The 21024-nt window shown below is 41.2% G+C and overlaps 1 protein-coding gene across 3 annotated transcripts in view; it reads right to left on the reverse strand.

Moving 5' to 3' along the window:
- The window catches only part of sgsm2 (small G protein signaling modulator 2), an 86925-nt gene extending 66330 nt beyond the window's left edge, over positions 1-20595 (reverse strand). For all 3 annotated transcript variants that reach the window (XM_029171414.3, XM_029171413.3, XM_029171412.3), the window contains exons 1-2: positions 19228-20595; positions 8144-8219 (exon numbers count right to left, since the gene is read on the reverse strand). In XM_029171414.3, the coding sequence (XP_029027247.1) occupies positions 8144-8219; positions 19228-19287 (136 nt within the window). In that variant the 5' untranslated portion in view covers positions 19288-20595. The remainder of the gene's footprint in view (positions 1-8143; positions 8220-19227) is intronic.
- Positions 20596-21024: the final 429 nt, after the last annotated feature.

Consider the following 21024-nt stretch of genomic DNA (forward strand, 5'->3'; position numbering starts at 1 on the left):
CTTATAAAGCAAATCGATCCACAGGAGACCATAGCAATAGTACTCAAGCAATGACTCATTTTAAATTATTTTCTTCTGGGGTATAATAATAAAAAAAGAAATTTAATTCATATAATTAGAGCACTATTCAGATCTTAGGCTCAACTGAGCTGTATGATACGTTCGACTGACAATAAACAAAATTATGTCTATTTCCTAATAACTGTTAAATGGCTAAAGGAATAAAAATAAAGGTGAGTGGAAACGAAATGTAAGGCATGTGCCATTTAAGTGATGGTCAAAGGATCATGACAGACTTCTAGTTCTGCTGGGATGGGCCTCTCACAATAGAGGAACAGCCGAGGTCATGACATCCAGTGCACAGAGGCTGATGCTGGTGCAGGGCATGCTATCTGTGGAAGGCTGCCCATAAAGCTGCACTTATGTAACTGCAGGTGCTCTGGAGAGCAGCCAGCACATGCATGTTGCTTTGTGGACATTCAGAACCAACGGGCCCGTTTTCTTTAAAAGCAGCCTGACACTGGTGCAGCTTCCAGTTCACAGAAAACCAAGGAATTGGAAGTTTGAGTGTTTATCGTACATGTTTTTTTCTCCATCTACAAACTACTGTATTGGTGCATACAGGTGCATTTCAATGATTTAGGACATCATCAAACTTGCATTACTGTAATTCAAATCAAAAGAAACCTTGTATATAGATTCATTACACTACAGCAATGTATTCTGTTTTAATTAAATTTGGGTGATTATGGCTATAGTTAAGGAAATATAGTGGCGCTAAGCTTGTCTGACTCACTGCCAGCACGCTGAATGAGTTCCCATTCAAATATCTCTTTAATATTTAAATGGCTTTACGTATATATTCAAACATTGAGATGGCTCATATCCCCTAAGTCAAAGATGGCAGACTGTTTGATCTCCGTTTTTTTACACAGTAGTGGTGTAATTGTAAGTTACAGCATAGCATTATATACTTTATACCTGAATAAGGTGTAAGTATGTTACATGTAGAAATAAGCCAAGAGGCTGCTGCTGTGACCTGATGGTATGAAGACAACTTTGTGAAACCTGCTGGTCTGGTTTAGAAGGGTTTCACAGCATCTTGGGGTCAACTTTAAAACGAATTCATTGATTAGTGTAGCAATCCACGTCTGGACTGAGGTAACCTGACCTACATGTGAACTTAATTCCCTCTTTTGAAGAGCCTCTACGTCCCTTTCAGCCCCCAGAGATAAGGGACCCCGAATCTTTCTCCACAACAGGAGACTGGCTTCTATCACCACAGCCACCAATTGACGCCAACATCTCAAATGTCCATATCAAAGAACCATGAGTCTACTTTGTTGATCTACCTGTAAATCTCTCAGGATTCCACCTCTGCTTATCATGCCAAAAGGACAGGCTGTCACATTTATCACCAAAAAGCTGTCTCTCCCAGAACTGGGACCACCAGCCATAAAATGTGGAATGTGCCTATCAAGACAACGAGAGACTTCATTTGGACACAAGTTCTGGTTCAGATACACCAGAGCTTTCAACTTCCATGAAAAAGATGTTATTGTATTCTGTGGACAACATGTTTTTATTTGATATTAGATTGGTTTCTGTGTGATGTTTAATGCTTGATCTACAGATTTGCCAGGAAATTCCTAAAGTCACAAAGGGACTCCAACTCATCACCATGCTTTCCTTTGTGTGAAGGCACAAAGTTGAAATACAGATACTCACCTTCTTTACTTATTTTAATCTGTGCAACATACACATAGACTATGTCCACCAGCTACAATTAGGTATCCTCATTATTGTATTACATTTTTTTAGTGTTACAATTGTTTAATTAGTAATGTCCAGATTAGGTCATTTATAATTTGATTTTACTTCCATTTATTATTCGTGTATGTTTTAGCGTTTACTGGGTGTTACATAAAAACAAGACCAGTCATCATGAATAACATTTAATTTGTTACAGCGTTGTAAGGGACCATGTACAGTGGCAGCGGTTCAAAGTGACTAGGGTTTCTACTGCAGTACCGACGCGTCGCCACGGCGCAGCGAGTGCGTCGCTGACTAAAGATTTTTAATCCTGCAGCCGGCTGAAAAAAATCAGGACGCTAGTCTCGTTTTAACCACCAGGTGGCACAGCGTTGATTAGAAGCCTCCAAAGCGCTACAGCGTAACTGAGGTCCGACTGTTTATTTCTACCTGTAACACACATATATTACACCAGACCTATTTTACTATTAAGTATCTGTTGTGTGCTAAAACATGGGGAGTCTGAAGGGCAACAACTTGTTGATGGCTTAGTTATTTTATGTTCACTGCAAAGTTATAATTGTTCTGTGTGGTTTAAAACAGGCAGCGCCACAGCAGCAACACGTTCTTGTTTTTATTCTCCTCAGCTTATTCGTGTCTTTAAATAGAAGGCGTCTCTTAAAAATATGTACACACCCACCGCTCTAACATCCGATACAACATATTGACTTCACATAATACCTAGTATTATGTGAAGTAATAGTATTATATTATATATCTATAATACATAATAATTATGCGTCGCGGTTTAATTAATATAATTTGAATGCGCAAGTAAAGACGTAGAGCGCAGTCCATCTGCGACTACAGGTTAGGTTTTAAACTTCCACAACTTGTTAATGAATGTTTTCCAATTGTCGTAGATTTTACGTAAATAACCGTAATAATCATAGGAATTTGTTTTACAGCAGTTGTCGATCGTAATTTTGACAGGACGCCAGAAATCAGCAGATCAACAGCGACGCATTACAGCAACATGTTTGTTCCTACGTGTTTACTCAGTGTCTGCAGAACTGCAGTTTGACTTGTTTTGACTGTGCGTGTCATTGTAACTGAGTGGCTGAGAGCACTTATTCGACCCGTGTACGTTTCAACATTTTCATTTCCCATCCGTCCATCCAGCCACTTTCACCGGCGTTTTTGTTTCTCTTTCGTTGAGCGGCAAACGGATTTTAATCAAAGCACCGCCTTTCAAACCAATAAAACAGGCAAAAATATTTGTTTTTTACAAAAAGACACGGAATTGGAGGTAATATGTTTTTATTGTTTAGAGACAAACGGAAAACAAAAAGTCGTTCTATCGTTACCTCTGCTTATTATGGAGACATCAAACTCTTACACAAACACGTGACGCGTTTCGGAGTCATGAGTCCAGACAGAGAGTGACCAATACACAAATGTATGGCTGTGCAAATGCAGGCTACGAGAGGAACGGGGGAGTGGCGCACTAAATGTAGCGAGAATTTGTTTTGACTGTGCGTGTCCTTGTAACTGAATGAGTGGCTGATGTGACTTATTGGGCCCGTGTATGTTTCAAAACTTTGATTTCCCATCCGTCTCTCTATCCTAAATAAAAGCACCGCATTACAAACCAATAAACTGAACAAAAATATTTTTTAACAAAAACACACGGACTTGAATTTAAAGCTGTTTTTTCGTTTAGAGAAAAACGAAAAACAAAAAACCTCTGCTTTTAATTTTTAATGGAAGCTCATCCGTGGACGGGTCGTGGGGCAGCAGTCGTAGCAGAGAGCTCCAGACTGCCACTCGAATGAAACACGAGATTGAATGATATGTGATGTGTTTCGTACTCAGATGACTTGGATCTGAGTTCGACCAAGCTTTTGTTTGTCTCATGTTTGCTCACAGTCGCAAAGGAAAACTACACACCCCTCCCCCCTCCTTCGTAGAGGCGCATAGACATGCTAATGTGTTGCTACTACTCGATCAGCAGGTGAGAAATACTTCAGCTCCAGACAAAGCACCGTAGGAGACTGGGCAGCATCGGGCGGCGTGATCAGCTGCAGGTTTAAGACTCAATAATGCAGCAAGTAGTTTGTTCTACATACGTTTACTCTGCAAAAATAAATGTATTTATCGTAGCTTTCTGGTCTAAGTTATTTGTAGCACTTCGACATTCGTCTAAAATATGCAGTGCATTTTAAAATGAAAATACTATTATTATTATTTATTACCTTTATTGTAAACACAGTATTAATTGCACAATTTGGACTGGCGAAGATTTGCGCTTCTTTCATAATAATCATGGTTAATCAAGGAAGAAACTGCAGTTCATAGATGTTATTCAGGGACGGTTTGTAAAGATTCAGTGTGTTTTTCAACTGAACTGTCAGCCAAGGTCGTGCATTATCAAATGAATGCGCCTGTCAGCGGGGAAGACATCAACTCTATTCAGTCGCTGTTCAGTCGCTGCTGCCGTCTCCTCCCCAGTTCACACACCTTAACACTAGGACTACTGCGTTTTCTAAATATACCAGTTCCTTCTACAAGGTGTTCCTACGAAGTTAACCAGCTTTTTATTTCGTTATTACTCCTTTCACCTGTACCACATAAAGTCATTGCAGAGCTACAGCCGTGTTCCTACGAAGTTAACCAGCTGTTTATTTCGTTATTCCCTCTTTCATGTCCGTCTGTTGAATGAAAGTGGGCGTGGCCAGATTGACCGGTGATGCCGCACGGGTTGCTCTCAGTTAAAACAGCTGTTTGAAGCAGGGAAAAGCGAGTTAGCTGTCCTTGTCGATGCCTTGACAATGTTTTATCATCGGTTAGATCTCTGAGCCCCGACTTTTATGTCTTCTTTGGATTAAAAAACAAATGTTGAATGTTCTCAAATAATATAATATTGCTGCCCTCCACGGCTCCCAGTGTTTGTTTTTTTCATTAAAACGTGGGTGTTACCGGTGGCAGACCTCTGGTCTAGATAATCCTTATTCACTTTTTTAAATTGTAGTAGTGTAACCTTAGTTAGTATTCCTTTTTATTTTTTTTATTTTATGTTTGGGAAACGTGACATTTCAGCTACTGTGATTTTATTTGTCATCAACATTAGTTCCTACTTGTCCTTGTTGACGGGGGACAGGAAAATGTGACGCGCGTTGGGTGAGAGCGGCGTAAAGAAAAAAGTGTACATGTGCCGTACTGTCTTGCCGTGTGGTGCATTACAGAAGAATACCACGTAAAGAAAATTGCCCGTACCAATAGCGAGAAATCAGGGTTACAGTAGCTTGTCTGCCATTAATTAGAACGCTGCACGCGGGAGGGCGCACCGTTCAGCTTCTTATTTTCGGTTTTAAACTGCCATAATTTGCCATAATTTACTTACGTTCATAACTTCATACTATAACGCGACCAGCGGTTCATGGTCTTGGCGATCCATGCACTAAGTAATACAACGTTGTCATCTCGTGATCACATGATGATGATGAGACGCTGTTTTTCCAATAATTAAAATAAAAAAACTGCTTCCACTCAGACTCGAACCCCGGACAAAAAAAAACGTTGTGTCCATGCACGTTAACCACTAGGCCACCCAAGACCTGATCATTGGTTGTTCTACAAGAGGCTATATGACGTAAGCAACTACAATGTTTTAGGACGAAAAGTGGGAGTCAATCGCCACCTACAGGCCAGAAGGACGTAACACACTCCTCCCGCAGTACAAACCCGGCACTGACGCGGCAGATTTGAAACCCAAACACGGTGGGGGTAGACACTTTTACCGGCTGCCTCTGTATAAGACCTTAATGTTCTATGCATTTAATATTGCTGTTTAACCATTCTGACTTCTCTGCTTATTTGAGTGTCAAAATGATCATTACATATTTATTGTGTTATGGTGTGATGGAACTTTGAGCGTGATGAAAAGAGGAAAGCTTAGTTATCCCAGATTTAGGAGCAATCCAAATCAAATAGTTTGATTCCTGATCTGAAGAGGTGGAACTCTTCACCACTGGTTGAACTCATTTCTCCGCCCTGCAGTGACCACTGCCCCAGGGGTATTTAAACCAGTGAGACTCTAGGCGAATCGGATTTCCCTCTATCTTCAAACTTCTTTCCCCTTTTCTTTTTGCGTTGCATTACTTTTCTTTAATTTTCCTTTGTTCTTAAATTTTGTAAACCTAAGTTAAACTTAGAAACATGAACGAACAACGATTTTTATTATGTTAGAAAGTCATCAAGAAACTCCGCGAAACTGAAACACAACCAGTCCTTAATTGACTCGTTATTTTTGATCAAACTAGTTAAATTAGTTATCCTTAGATTTGTATAAGTTAGAAAAAAATTCTCTTTTCGCTTGATCAAAGCCATCACACACTCAGGTCTTGACCATTCTTTGTGTTTTCACTCAATGATTCATTCACTGTTCATCATTTCATTCTGATCGTTCTCTCATTTTCTATTCTGTTTATTTGAGTATTTCCATATTATGTTATTCATATATCCAGTAGTGTTAGATTAATAAAACGTTAAAAGGAATCTGGTTTTGTGTGCATTGTTCTTCAGATTTAAGCAGAGGTCACTGAACCGCGACAAGAATTCACGGCATAAGAGACTGATTTGGTTTTATCACAAGAAAGTGGTTATTGTTGTTCATGACTTCGAGGTATATTAATGTTTCTGCATTAATATCAAACTATTAATAATTTGAATCCACTACATTAGATCAGTTGAGAGGGGCAGAAACCAGGAAGAGCGTGTGTTGAGCTGAGCTGACAGAACTTCGTTCATGATGTGGTGGATTCAAACAACAGCTGTAGATGTGTATTATTGATCAGTAAGTTGTTAATGTGGATCTCTTGACTGATTGTTTAGAGGTCAAATGTTTCCATTCTGCAGCAAAAATAAAAAACCTGGCATCACTGTTCCAGTAGTTACATGTGGGAGCGTAGCGTCAGTGTTTTAATTAAGTATATGAGCACAGCTAATTAATCCCATACCTTGGACATGATGAGATGTCGTACAACAGTGCTTTCAACTGGCCTTCCACTAATGTAACACAGAACATAATTCACTCTTGGCAGCAAACGCAGCTGAATTAACATGTATCAGAAGGAATTGGCAGATGGTGACTCACTGTTTATAATTAGCATCTGACCGTTGACCTTCCTGAGAGTCCCCGAGGTCAGAGACAGATGATTAGTCTGTGTGAGGGTGACGTCATAGCAGGGATGGACATACTGTAAACATGGTGCATGCTGAATGTGGCGATTACCAGACCAGCTTATACAGACCATAAATAAGCAACAGGTTAATCTCTAAATCCACAAAGTGCCTCTACACCTCTCATTAACTCAATAATCTGTCACAGAGGTTTAGTTGCATGTGAAGGTTTTAGGTGACATCAAGTTAAAAAGTAATTTAATCATAAACCTTGGCAAAAAAATCTAAACTAAAAGTTTATTTGATCTATTGATTTATTTGATAAAGTATACTATAGGATATTTCTAAAGTATACTTTGCAGAGTACACTTGTGTGAATCTACTTCTACTATCCTTATGAGTTCACTCATACCTTTTGGGACTAAATTGACCCACCTCTCAGTCCCCATAAGTTCACTTGAAGTATATTTTAAACGTATGAAAAGTAAACTTAGTAAGCACAGAATTAGTCACATTTTATGTACTATTAACTGCATTAAAATGCACTTTAAATAAACTTGTGGATAGTAATTGTGTACTTCTAGGCTACTAACTTTACTGAACAACTAAACTATTAGTGTACTAGTAATTAGTGTAATAGTTTACTTTTAATAACTCATATCAAAAGTATACTGCAGTATACTGATACTTTTGATATGAGATATAAATTAACTTATAGTAATAATTAAAATTTATTGAGCCCAGATTTGGGAACTTTCACCACTACATTTTAACCCCTCCTCTGGGGAGGTTATATGATGATGGTGTCTTTTTGAAGGACACCTGGGGGATTGAACCTTAGAACCTTAGGCCCCACTACTGAGCTGACCAGATGAGCTACTCGACCCACATATAGGTGTTATTCACTCAGTGCAATATTTGCTCAATATTTGTGCAAAAAGTGTAAAACGCTGGGGGCCTATTATAGGCTATATCAACTTTTATATTAGAATCCAATATGGGCACTCTATTGTGTTCTACAAGTATTTTAATGAAAGAAATTATGTCCTGTGACTACTAGAGTCAGACAGACAGACTTGACAGAAACCCTGGCAAGTCACCCGTTGAGGGGGTTCAACGTGTGTGTGTGTGTGTGTGTGTGTGTGTGTGTGTGTGTGTGTGTGTGTGTGTGTGTGTGTGTGTGTGTGTGTGTGTGTGTGTGTGTACTTACTGCAAAGAGCAATAATGTGGCTGCTGTCTTCGTGGACAAATTTCTTAGTCACTGCTTCCTCCATAATCTGCTTCACCTGCACACAAAGACTCTGTGTCAGTGATGATGCCTGTATTTCTCTAGTTTATAGTCAGTATTCATTGTCACTATCACAAGGTTTTAAGATGCCATCCATTGAGTCTATGGGGAAAAGAATGTCTTCGCTTGTCTCTGTGTAGAAATAATTGTCATTGTCCAACACCTATTCCTTCGTTGAGTCCAGCTGATAAATAGTAATAATTTAATTGCTTGGTCTATACTGGAATACCACTATGTGTTACTTATTTGCTATAATGTTGATTTCAGATTGGATACAATACTAGTTTCTCCAAGTCATTGTCTTCAATCACAGCCTGAATCCTATTCTGGCAAACAGAAGTGAAACATTCCCCCAGTCCTTCTTGTCTTTCTCTCATCATTACCTAAAATTTAGTAACTGACCGTATTGTAACTACTACATGTAGAGGATCTAAAATGCCTGTTCCAAATTAAACTACCAGTTGTTGGTTGTGGCTGTACATTCAGTACAATGACGTGAAATAAGGAATTTATGTACAACCTGCATGGACAGAACAAGGGACCACAAGTACAGACATGTTATCATGTACAGCCATGTCAGTGTACCATTTGTTGTGAGTTAAGGATTTATTTTTTGCAACTTATTACTTGTTTTAAAAATCTTCTCACTCACTGAAGCACAACAGAAAACAATGTGTCACCACACACAGACACACATCTACTAGAACTAAAATAGGACTGTTTTTATCAATTGGTCCAGCAGCAAGTTAGTACAATAATACTATTGTATAATTGATACAATACATGAAAGTAAGGTTTGTGAGAACAGAGGGACAGCTCATTAGCCAGCTGACACCTAAGACAGAACATCAGCAAAGTGGACCCATACTTATTGAACACCAACAAGAAACTGAGGTAATAAAAAAAATTTATATTAGTATATTGCATGAAAATTGGGTAAAACCTTTATTTTCAAATAACTAGACTGCTAATGATGGACCCACCCAACGAAGGCTCTCAGTCCGACAGCTATACTGCCTATCCTATAAAAAAAAAAAAATTATATATATATATATATATATATATATATATATATATATATATATATATATATATATATGCCTGCCTGAGACATTCACTCAGCACGTCATCTGTCGGGGGCCTTATCCTTGATGTACTTGGATACTTGGATATGTACTGGATGTTTCATCCTGGATAGTGGCTCTCACGCTCACTAGTCCTCGGCCTCCTTCCTTGCGGCTAGCGTACAGTCTCAGGGTGCTGGATTTGGGGTGGAACCCTCCATGCATGGTGAGGAGCTTTCGTGTCTTAACATCTGTGGTCTGTATCTCTTCCTTTGGCCACCTTATTATTCCTGCAGGGTATCTGATCACTGGCAGAGCGTAGCTGTTTATTGCCCGGGATTTGTTCTTGCCATTGAGCTGGCTTCTTAGGACTTGCCTTACTCGTTGGAGGTATTTGGCTGTTGCCGCATTCCTTGTTGCCTGTTCAATGAGCTGATATACGCTTCAGCATCAGTGATCCTAGAGGTGCTTGGCTATAAGAGCAACCATGGGAGCCATGAGAAACAATACCCACCATGGAAACGAAGGTTGGAGGCAAAAATCAAGGCAGCTCGGAGGGAAGTGAGCCAAATGACAGAGGCCCAGAGAGGTGCAATGAAAAGACCGATGCCCAAGAGGTACAGTCAGATGCCCATACCTGAAGCACTCGAAACTGCCAAGCAAAGGCTACAAGCCTTGGCCAGCCGCCTAAAGAGATACACCAGAGATAACGAAGCCAGACGAATAAACCGGCTGTTCGCAACACAACCTGCGAAAGTGTACTCTCAATGGCAGGGTAATAACAACAGAGCAGACCCACCAAGGCTGGAAACTGAACAGTACTGGAAGGGTATATGGGAAAGGGAGGCATCACACAACAGTGATGCACAGTGGCTGGTGGATCTGAGGGAAGACCACAGCAACCTCCCTGAACAGAATCCAGTGACTATCACAGTGGCAGACATCCAACATAGAGTCTCAGGTATTAAAAACTGGACAGCACCTGGCCCTGACATGATCCACGCCTACTGGCTAAAGAAGCTCACTGCAATCCATGAGCGCCTGGCAGCACAAATGAACCAGCTGCTAAGGGCTAATACTCACCCTGAATGGCTAACTGAAGGGCGAACGATCCTCATAATGAAGGATCCCTCAAAGGGCACAGTCCCATCCAACTACCGGCCAATAAACTGTCTCTCCACAACATGGAAGCTCATGTCAGGCATCATCGCAGCTAAGATAAGTGGGCACATGAGTCAATACATGAGCGAAGCACAGAAGGGCATTGGTAAGGATACCAGAGGAGCCAAACACCAACTCCTGGTAGACAGAACAGTCGCCCAAGACTGCAGAATGCGACACACCAACCTGTGCACAGCCTGGATCGACTACAAGAAAGCCTATGACTCAATGCCACACACATGGATCACTAAATGCTCGGAGCTGTACAACATCAACAGAACTCTAAGGGCCTTCATTGCAAACTCGATGAGGTTGTGGAGAACCACCCTTGAAGCCAATGGGAAGCCACTTGCCCAAGTATCCATCAAATGTGGCATATACCAAGGAGATGCACTGTCCCCACTGCTGTTCTGCATAGGTCTGAACCCCCTCAGCCAAATAATAAACAAGACTGGCTATGGATACCGACTCCGGAACGGGGCCACCATAAGTCACCTCCTCTACATGGATGACATCAAGCTGTACGCCAAGAGTGAGCAAGACATCGACTCGCTGATCCACACCACCAGGATCTACAGCTCGGACATCGGGATGTCATTCGGACCCAGCACCCTGAGACTGTACGCTAGCCGCAAGGAAGGAGGCCGAGGACTAGTGAGCGTGAGAGCCACTATCCAGGATGAAACATCCAAGATCCATAAGTACATCAAGTAGAAGGCCCCGACAGATGACATGCTGAGTGAATGTCTCAGGCAGTGGAGAACAGAGGATGAGATGCTGGAAGAGGGACCATCATGGGAGGACAAGCCCTTGCACGGGATGTACCACCGGAACATATCTGAAGTGGCTGATCTCAACAAATCCTACCAATGGCTTGAAAGGGCTGGGCTGAAGGACAGCACAGAGGCACTCATCTTGGCTGCACAGGAGCAGGCCCTGAGCACCAGAGCCATAGAGGCCCAGATCTACCACACCAGACAAGACCCAAGGTGTAGACTGTGCAAAGAGGCCCCAGAGACGGTCCAGCACATAACTGCAGGGTGTAAGATGCTGGCAGGCAAAGCATACATGGAACGCCATAACCAAGTGGCTGGCATAGTATACAGGAACATCTGCGCGGAGTATGGACTGGAAACCCCAAGGTCAAAGTGGGAAACACCTCCCAAGGTGGTAGAGAACGAGCGAGCCAAGATCCTGTGGGACTTCCAGATCCAGACTGACAGAATGGTAATGGCGAACCAACCAGACATTGTGGTGGTGGATAAAGAGCAGAGGAAAGCCGTAGTGGTGGATGTGGCAATACCAAGCGATGGCAACATCAGGAAAAAGGAACATGAGAAACTAGAGAAATACCAAGGGCTCAGAGAAGAACTGGAGAAGGCTTGGAAGGTGAAGGCCACAGTGGTGCCTGTGGTGATCGGAGCACTAGGGGCTGTGACCCCCAAACTGGAGGAGTGGCTACGACAGATCCCTGGAAAAACATCCGAAATCTCGGTCCAGAAAAGTGCAGTCCTAGGAACAGCAAGGATACTGCGCAGAACCCTCAAGCTCCCTGGCCTCTGGTAGAGGACCCGAGCTTGGAAAGTGTATGAGACCACCCACGGAGGGTGAGAATAGAGTGTGTGTGTGTGTATATATATGAAAGTTATATATATGAAAACTACAGCTAGAGCAGAGTACAGTGAAGGTCAGGACCTCAATAGTGCGTCATAATAAGGAGTTCCTCAGTTTTACCTATTTTTAGCCTGGTGGACTATACAAGAGAAGGCCTGAACATATTTTTGTTTTACTGTGTATCTACACATGCGTGCCTTTCTGTGTGGAGTTTGCACGTTCTCCCCGTGTTTAGACATGCATTAGGCTGATTGGACTCTCTCCATTGCCCGTAGGTGTGAGTGTGTGTGTGAATGGTTGTCTGTCTATGTGTTGCCCTGCGATGGACTGGCGACCCGTCCAGGGTGTACCCTGCGTCTCGCCCATAGCCAGCTGGGTTAGGCTCCAGCACCCCCTGTGACCCCGCATATGGAAATAAGTGGTTTAGAAAAATGGATGGATGGATCTACACATGCTCCTCAGTCATGAAACAGCACCAACACAAAAAGTCTAAAAGACTTAATATGGGTGCTTTGAAAATTTTTAACCTTTCTAGATTATGTCATTGCTGTATGTGTGATCTGAAATCACTAATTTATTAATGTAGTATGCCCCATATCATTCTCATCAAATCGTCACTCAACTTATCATAACATTATTCAGAAAAAACCCAAGAACATGCAGTGATATAGTGTGACTGTGCGTAGTAACCCATCTAATTACTAGCTAAAGAGTTTTATTATACATGTTATTGCATGGATGAAGATGGACCATTACGGAGGGAGGAGGAGTTGTACAGACTGATGGCCACCAGTAGGAAAGACCTCCAGTGGCATTCTGTGGAGCACCTAATACTAATCTGCCTCTGGCTGAAGGTGCTACTCTGGACTCTGGAGAGCTAGCCACTTAGAAAACATCATAGCACAGAAACAGCTCTGGTTAGAGTCACTAATGATCTTCTCTTAGCTTTAGACAATGGTTTGGTCTCTGTCCTTGTCCTGTTAGATCTTAGTGCTGCATTTGATACAATTGATTATAACATTCTATGACAGAAATTAAAACATAGAGTCAGAATTAAAGGAACAGCTCTGGAATGTTTTAAATACTATTTGTTGAACAGATTCCAGTTTGTTCATTACTTCATTACTCATGTTACTGACAAATTCTCCACATGCACAAGGATTAGCTACGGAGTACCACAAGGTTCTGTTTTTGGTCCAATACTGGTCAGTCTATACATGTCTACTCTAGGTGAGATTATTATGAAGCATTCTATAAATCTTCACTGTTATGCAGATGATACTCAGCTATATATGTCTTTGAAACTAAATGAAACAGATCAATTAGTCAAAATTCAAAGTTGTTTAAAATACATCACATCCTGGATGTCCCAAAGCTTCTTTCAACTAAATTTAGATAAAACTGAAAATGTTTGCCAAAATGCGCCTAAAAATCAGGGAGAGACACTTGAGTCAGATAGCCACCCTGGATGGCATAACATTAGCTTCAGATTCTATTGTAAGGAACCTTAGTTTCATCTTTGACCAGGATCTCTCTTTTAAATCGTATATTAAACAAATCTAGAAAAAAATAGACAAATAGAAATATAGCTAAAATTACAAGCATCCTCTCTCAAAGTGATGCAGAGAAACTGATCTATGCATTTGTTACCTCTAGGCTGTACTACTGTATCTCCTCACTCATAGGATGTCCTAACAGCTCCTTAAAAAGCCTTCAGCTAATTCAAAATGCTGCAGCCAGAGTTCTAATGGGACTTACAAAAGAGAGATCAATCTCCTAGATTGGCTTCTCTGCACTGGCCTCCTGTAAATTATAGGATAGAATTTAAAAGTCTCCTACTCACCTACAAAGCACTTAATGATAAAGCTTCTTCTTTTCTTAAAGACCTCATAGTTCCTTATGCTTCCAGCAGCACGCTTCATTCTCAGAGCGCTGGGCTACTTGTGGTTCCTAGAGTGTTTAAATGTAGAATGGGAGGCAGAGCTTTTGGTAGCCAAAAGCTCTGCCTCAAGCTCATCTCCTCTGGAACCAGCTCCTTCTTCACGTTCGAGAAGCTGACACACTTAAGACCAGGCTTAAAACTTTCCTTTTTGATAAAGCTTATAGTTAGAGATGGTTCAGATAACTGATAATGATTGTTAGTCACAGGAACAATCTCTTAATTAAGCTGCAATAGACATAGACTGCTGGGGGACTTAATTTATACACTGAGCTCTACCTTTTCTTTCCAGTAACCTCCCATCATTGTTCCATGTTCAACTAACCTTGTCTCTTTCTCTCCAGAAGTTGTGCTTCTCCCCCACTCTCTCTCTCTCCTTGACTCTGTCCTCACCTACAGGTATAATCAGACTCAGAGCTTTGTGTCTGTGATGGGCAGCTGCGGATCCAACCATTCTGCCTCTTTTCAGTCCCTGGTCCAACCAACCAACCTGCATGTGCTCTGTTGTTGCCTGCTGTGCTTTTCTCTCTCTCTATCCCCTCACCCCAACCGGTCGAGGCAGATGGCCGCCCACATCCAGCCTGGTTCTGCTAGAGGTTTCTTCCTCGTTAGAGAGTGTAGCAATCCACGTCTGAACTGAGGTAACCTAACCTACATGTAAACCTAACTCCCTCATTAAAGAGCCTCTACATCCTTTCCAGTCCCCAGAGATAAGGAACCCTGAATCTTTCTCCACCACAGGAGACTGGCTTCTATCACAATAGGCACCAGATGGCGCCAACATCTCACATGTCCATATCAAAGAACCCATTTTGTTGATCTACCTGTAAATCACACAGGATTATATCTCTGCTTATCATTCCAAAAGGACAGCCTGTCACTGAGAAGCTGTCTCTCCCAGAACTGGGATCACCAGCCATAAAATGTGGAATGTGCTCATTAAGAGAACAAGAGACTTCATTTGGACACAATTTCTGGTTCAGATGCACCAGAACTTTCAAATTCCATGAAACGGATGCCATTGTATTCTGTGTGATGTTTAATGCCTGATCTACAGATACAAAAAAAAATTACAAATTAAATTAGATTCCAGCCTGTTTCCTTTTTGGGCTAGTTTTAGTAGCGCTGACACTTTGAAACACTTTGAAAAGGCCAACCTGGCTGATTGTTAGTTTCCTGACCCTGAGCCGTCATCATCACCGCGGGCGACGATTCCTGGCCCAGAGGCCGTGGCACCTGGACCAGAGAGGGCACGCCTGCTCAACCAAGCCGGTAACGGAAGATGCTGCACAGCGGCCTACGGCTCCAAACTAAGGCAAGACGAATATCTCTAATCCTAAGAAGTCTGGTGTTTCTCAAAGTGCTAAAATTGAACATTCCAAACACGAACGAACAACGATTTTTATTATGTTAGAAAGTCATCAAGAAACTCCGCGAAACTGAAACACAACCAGTCCTTAATTGACTCGTTATTTTTGATCAAACTAGTTAAATTAGTTATCCTTAGATTTGTATAAGTTAGAAAAAAAATCTCTTTTCGCTTGATCAAAGCCATCACACACTTAGGTCTTGACCATTCATGGGCTTTCACTCATTGATTCATTCACTGTTGATCATCTCATTCTGATTGTTTTCTCATTTTCTGTTCTGTTTATTTGAGTATTTCCATATTATGTTATTCATATATCCATTAGTGTTAGATTAATAAAATGTTGAAAGGAATCTGGTTTTGTGTGCATTGTTCTTCAGATTTAAGCAGAGGTCACTGAACCGTGACAAGAATTCACAACATTAGAAACTGATTTGGTTTTATCGCAAGAAAGTTGTTATTGTTGTTCATAACTGGTAACTCATTGAATTGACATCTGGCGTTAGAGTTAGAGATAGAGATTGATACAAGCATAGTTTCAGCTTTAAAACAAATCTGGTGCCCCAACTTTGAGGAATATTAAGGTTTCTGCATTAATATCAAACTATTAATAATTTTAATCTGATACAAGTGGGAGGTTTTCCTCTCCACTGTTGCTGTCAAATTAAAGGCTTGTTGTATGTGGGATCTGTAGGGTTTAGTTGTGTAAAGTCTTAAACCTTACTTTGTAAAGTGCCTTGCAATAACCTTGTTGTGATTTGGTGCTATATAAATAAAATTGAATTGAACTGAACTGAACTGAGTTGCTCCTTTGTCCAGCCAGCACACTGTGTAGGAGGTGGGAGGTGTTGTCGAGGATAGGAGAGGAGTTTGACCAGCATCCTCCTGTAAGCTACAGCATGTAGGGGGTCCAGCTCTACCCCTAAAACCGAACCAGCCCTCCTGATCAGTTTGTCTACTGGCCATCACAGACTCACAAAACCTCCTTTGCATGGTGTTGCAGACGTTATAAGACCTGAGCCTCCTCAGAAAGTACATCTTGCTCTTGCCTTCTTGTACACGGCTGACCAATTGCTACTCGTATTTTCTATTTCTATTTAATAGAACTTACAGTATATAAGATACACACATAACACTAAAGCAATACTGGTATGAGTTTAACTGATTGCTTTAACAAAACGTTTACCAGGGAAAAGAGCCTTCTACTTTACTTCCCCACCTGTGTTTTCCTTTTTTAATTTACGTTCCTTTTAGGTATTATTACACATCTTGTCATTTCACCTGTTTTCTGTAGGACAGCGTGCTTAGGGTGTCCCTGGTCAGAAAGCCTGCATTGCCTGCATGACATAAGTTGACATGAAACAGGTTTTACTCAGACAGGACACCAGTCTATGCAAACCACTCATGCTTTATTGCTATGCTTTCTGTGGTATGATGACTGTCAACAATTATGAGCAAATCCTTGCAATTCATTTCAGTTTTATCAAATCAGCTGCAGATTGAAGCTTTAACAACAGGCACAAAGTGGTCCATGCTTTCCCATTGGACATTTGACACCTGCACGTAACTCACACTCCGTCTCCAATACTGAAAGACATTTGTAAAACATACAATATATTACTTGGCATATACTGTATATAAAGCAAAAAGTATGAATGTGAGAATGTTTTCATATACCATACGTATTATGCGAACAGAAGCATACTGATGATTGCAGGTTAAGCAGGGAAACTACTTTCTGTTTTAGAACTAGAGACCACCTGACTCGGCTGCCTCACTGCTCTGATATTAATCGCCAAGTGATGCAATTTGACTTTTTATGAAGCTGAAAAAGCTTTCAGTTGCCAAGCAATGCTTAGGTAGCTGAGAGCTGTTTAAAGACACAGTGAGATTTAAGCCAGGAGTCTGTGTGCCTGGCTTATAGCAGCCTTTCTCTGTCAAGTCTGCTTTTCTACTTTAAGACGCCAGAAGTCATTGCTGAGGGATGTGGTGGCAACCAACTGGAAAAAACTTCATCTATCTATGAATCTATCGTCATCTGAGCAACATTTTGCATCAATGTAAGTTTCTTCCATTGAATAAAAAAAAACTAAATGAAAAGTATAGGTTCCACAGAAAGAAATTATGTAAATGTGAAAATTACGTAACTACAACCACCATTAAGTTTGAGTTCATTCATTTAAATACAGTTCTGTAGAAACCACGCAAAACAACAGTCGCTGTTTTAAAATGTTAAGAACATGGATATTATTTCTACAAGAGGTCAAGATGTGTTTAAGGATGTAGCTAAAACATCAACACACAATATCCAACTGCCCAGTAACCGTGGCCAGAATTCAGCATTCATCCCTGACTCCTGAAGTCCGGATTTAGAAGACTGCAGGCATCCACTGAACTAAAGCTATTCCCAACCTTTAACTGTACACACCGCAATGATTTATTTATTTAGGCCCCAAACAACTGCGGAACCTTATTTACCTGATTTAGATACTTTACACAGAACAACAATTGCTAAAATGTGACATGACAATAAAACATTTAGAATATTAAATGCTGCTTTAAATAAATCGTTTCAATTTTATTGCTTTTTCTTGAAAGGTCAATGATTTTAATGAATAAATGTAACAAATCTCTACATTAAACTGTGTCCATATCTTGGTTTTGTGTAGTTTTTGTTGTGCTATTGGTTTAGGTCATGACATCTTATTTCAGCCAGCCATTGTGAAAACCAAAACTGACTCAAATATTGACTAAATCGCTCATACTGTAGGTGAGTAAGACATCCATCCATCTTCTACCGCTTAATCCCATGCAGGGTCGCTGGGTTGCTGGAGCCTATCTCAGGTATCTACGGGCGAGAGGCAACCATTCACACACACTCACACCTACGAAGACACCAATGAACCTAATGCAAGTTTTTGGACCGTGGGAGGAAGCCGGAGAACCCGAGAGAACCCACGCAAACACGGAGAGAACAGTTTGATTTAGCTAGTTACATTCTTAGTGAAAGTTCATGGACATGCGTAATACAGTTTTGGTTCTGGATTCAAAGCCCTTACACTCCATGATTTGGAGTTATAAAAGTTTGAAATCAGTGCAAAAAATGAAGTTATGAAGTTAAGACTGACTTAGAACAATGCTCAGTAAAACCAGGATATGAAAAAGACGATGTGTAGTGTTTTTTTCTTGGTTCTGACATATTGTGCCTTCTATTCAAAAGTATATTTTACCTACAGTATCAATGTCCTATTTATAAATAGGGATATACATGATTACAAACTAATGACACACTTTTGCAGGGAAGCCACGCCTTGCTACTGATTTACACTGATATTGATCTAGTTGTAGCATTATGACAGGCAGCATGATGACTACAGTGGGTGGGAGCAGCGAGGTTAAAGGGGAAATTATTTATTCCTCACTGGATGTGAGACATCCACCAGCAGTAACAAAAAACCTGTGGTGCTGCTGGTGGCCTTGCTGTAACGTCTCACATTTTGAACCCAGTGACAGATACTGATGCTCAGCAAGTCATTATTTTACAAAACATATGGATAGACACATGAATATACATATGAAATAGGAAATACACGAGTGATGAGTTAGGATCAGTCGAAACTTACATTTTTTTTGTAATTATTATACATAAATATCAGTTAAATACCATAAACCAATGAGTTCGTGTCAACGTCAGCATTGTAAACTGAGTTAACGTTAGTTCGGCCCCATCAAACAGCAGCGGCTGGTTGAAGCTGCGTTACCACACCATATGTCACATCCTGACAAAAGGAGGACGGGGGCGAACAAATAAGCTGAAACTGACAACGTGCGGCTCGACGGCCTGTTAACCAGCGCATACCTCCCGCTTCACGTTCCATAATAATTTCTCTTTGTATTCCTCCTCCGTTGTTCCGTCCATGTCTCGTCTGTCTGTGGTTCACGACGCAGGTCTGCCTCGGCGACTCACGGCCCGCTCTCCAGGCTCGTCCAGAACCTCTTTCGTTTTCACCACTGGTATCTGTCTTGGTCGGCTCAGCTGGACTCTGACGCAGCCGAGCAGCTCGAACGCGGCTTCGGAGGAACCGCCTTCCCACTACTGATCAATGGAGGAGGGAAAATCAGTGGCGCGCGCACGTCCACCCAGCATCAGCCCCGTCCAACCCACAGCCTTCCAACATCAGCCCCGCCCAACCGGCAGCCTCCCAACATCCAATGCATGAACAACCTGTGGAGCCTCTGGGTTATTTTTAGCATCCCCGTCCTCTCGTGTCTGTGAAAGGTGTGAAACGCTGGCAGATCGGTTAGCTTTGTCTGGTGATTGTGGCAGAATCTGATCTGTCTTTCCTAGAAAATGAAATCTAGACCACAGACAAAACTGGAGCTGCTAAAAAGAATTCTAAAAATATAAAATGATATATTCCTGAAATCACTTCGCCTGTACCAGTGGATGCATGTGACATGTGTACTCCTGTGTGATCTACTGTACACTAGCCGCTGTGACATATTTCTCTTTTCTATCAATGGAGCACTTGGATGAATAAATATAAATTAAGCACATGATTTAAGAAAGTATGTACCCCAAACTAGAGTAGAACGTATGGATATGATTCACCAAGACCTGAGCAGCCCTGGCCATCACCATCTTACTGCTGTCTGTGTCCATCTAATAAACCCTGTTAAACTGACAATGAAGACAAATGCAGTATGTTACAGGTGAGTGTAGACAAACACAGACAGAAGTGTTTTCAGTTTGATGAGAACACCTCATTACACATGCTAATGAGTTCAATCAAACCTGCTTCCTCTTTCTGCTTCACTAAATGCTATTCCCACTAAAACATTCCAACTTCACTGTCAGCCACTCACTTACAACATGGGTTATGATCAGGAGTACAGGGGGGTCATATCTCTGACTTTCATTGAGCTGGTGAGAATAACCACTTGTTTTTGAACACCAGCAAAACTATGGAGTTGGTGCTCGGTGGTCTGGTAGAGCGTTGGTCTGGGAAGGAGGAGGTTGTCAGATCGAACCCAGTTGTTCCCATCAGATTTGGCCTTGAGCAAGTACCAAAGAGAAGAATTATCAGTTCATATAATTAGTTTCTTTTTTAAATGAGTTTTCATATACTGATAGTTGTTTTTTCTTTTTTTAGTAACATAGATAATAATAATAGATAATAATCACTCAGGTTGGACTTCCTGCTGGTTCACCCACATCCCTGTGTTAAATATTAAACATGGATGTTTGTTTTGTTAATGTGACTAGTGTTAGCCTGACTGCAGTGAACCTGTGGAGAGAGATACAGAACACACAGGCATCCCTGAACTTGCAATCTTGCTTAGATGCAAAATAGCAAGCTCCCTTTACCAAGGACAAGGTGTCAGTGTTGCCTTTTATTCGGTGACCTGATTGCGGGACACTAACTACAACTATAGATGGTATAGTTAACCAACTTAACCAATCAAACTCACTAAAGTTAGTTTTTCTCTGTTTAGCTTTCTCTCTCTGCTCATTGCCACGCACAGCATCATAGATGCAAATGTTATTTCATTTAAAGGACCAATTGCCGAATTAGTGGGTTTCCTCAGCTTCAAACTCTGTGCAGATTCAAAGCTTGTTCAGCTGTAATTTGTCAAATACACATGTTATACTCAT

The sequence above is a fragment of the Betta splendens genome, chromosome 13 (assembly GCF_900634795.4).
Source record: "Betta splendens chromosome 13, fBetSpl5.4, whole genome shotgun sequence".
Lineage (NCBI taxonomy): Eukaryota > Metazoa > Chordata > Actinopteri > Anabantiformes > Osphronemidae > Betta > Betta splendens.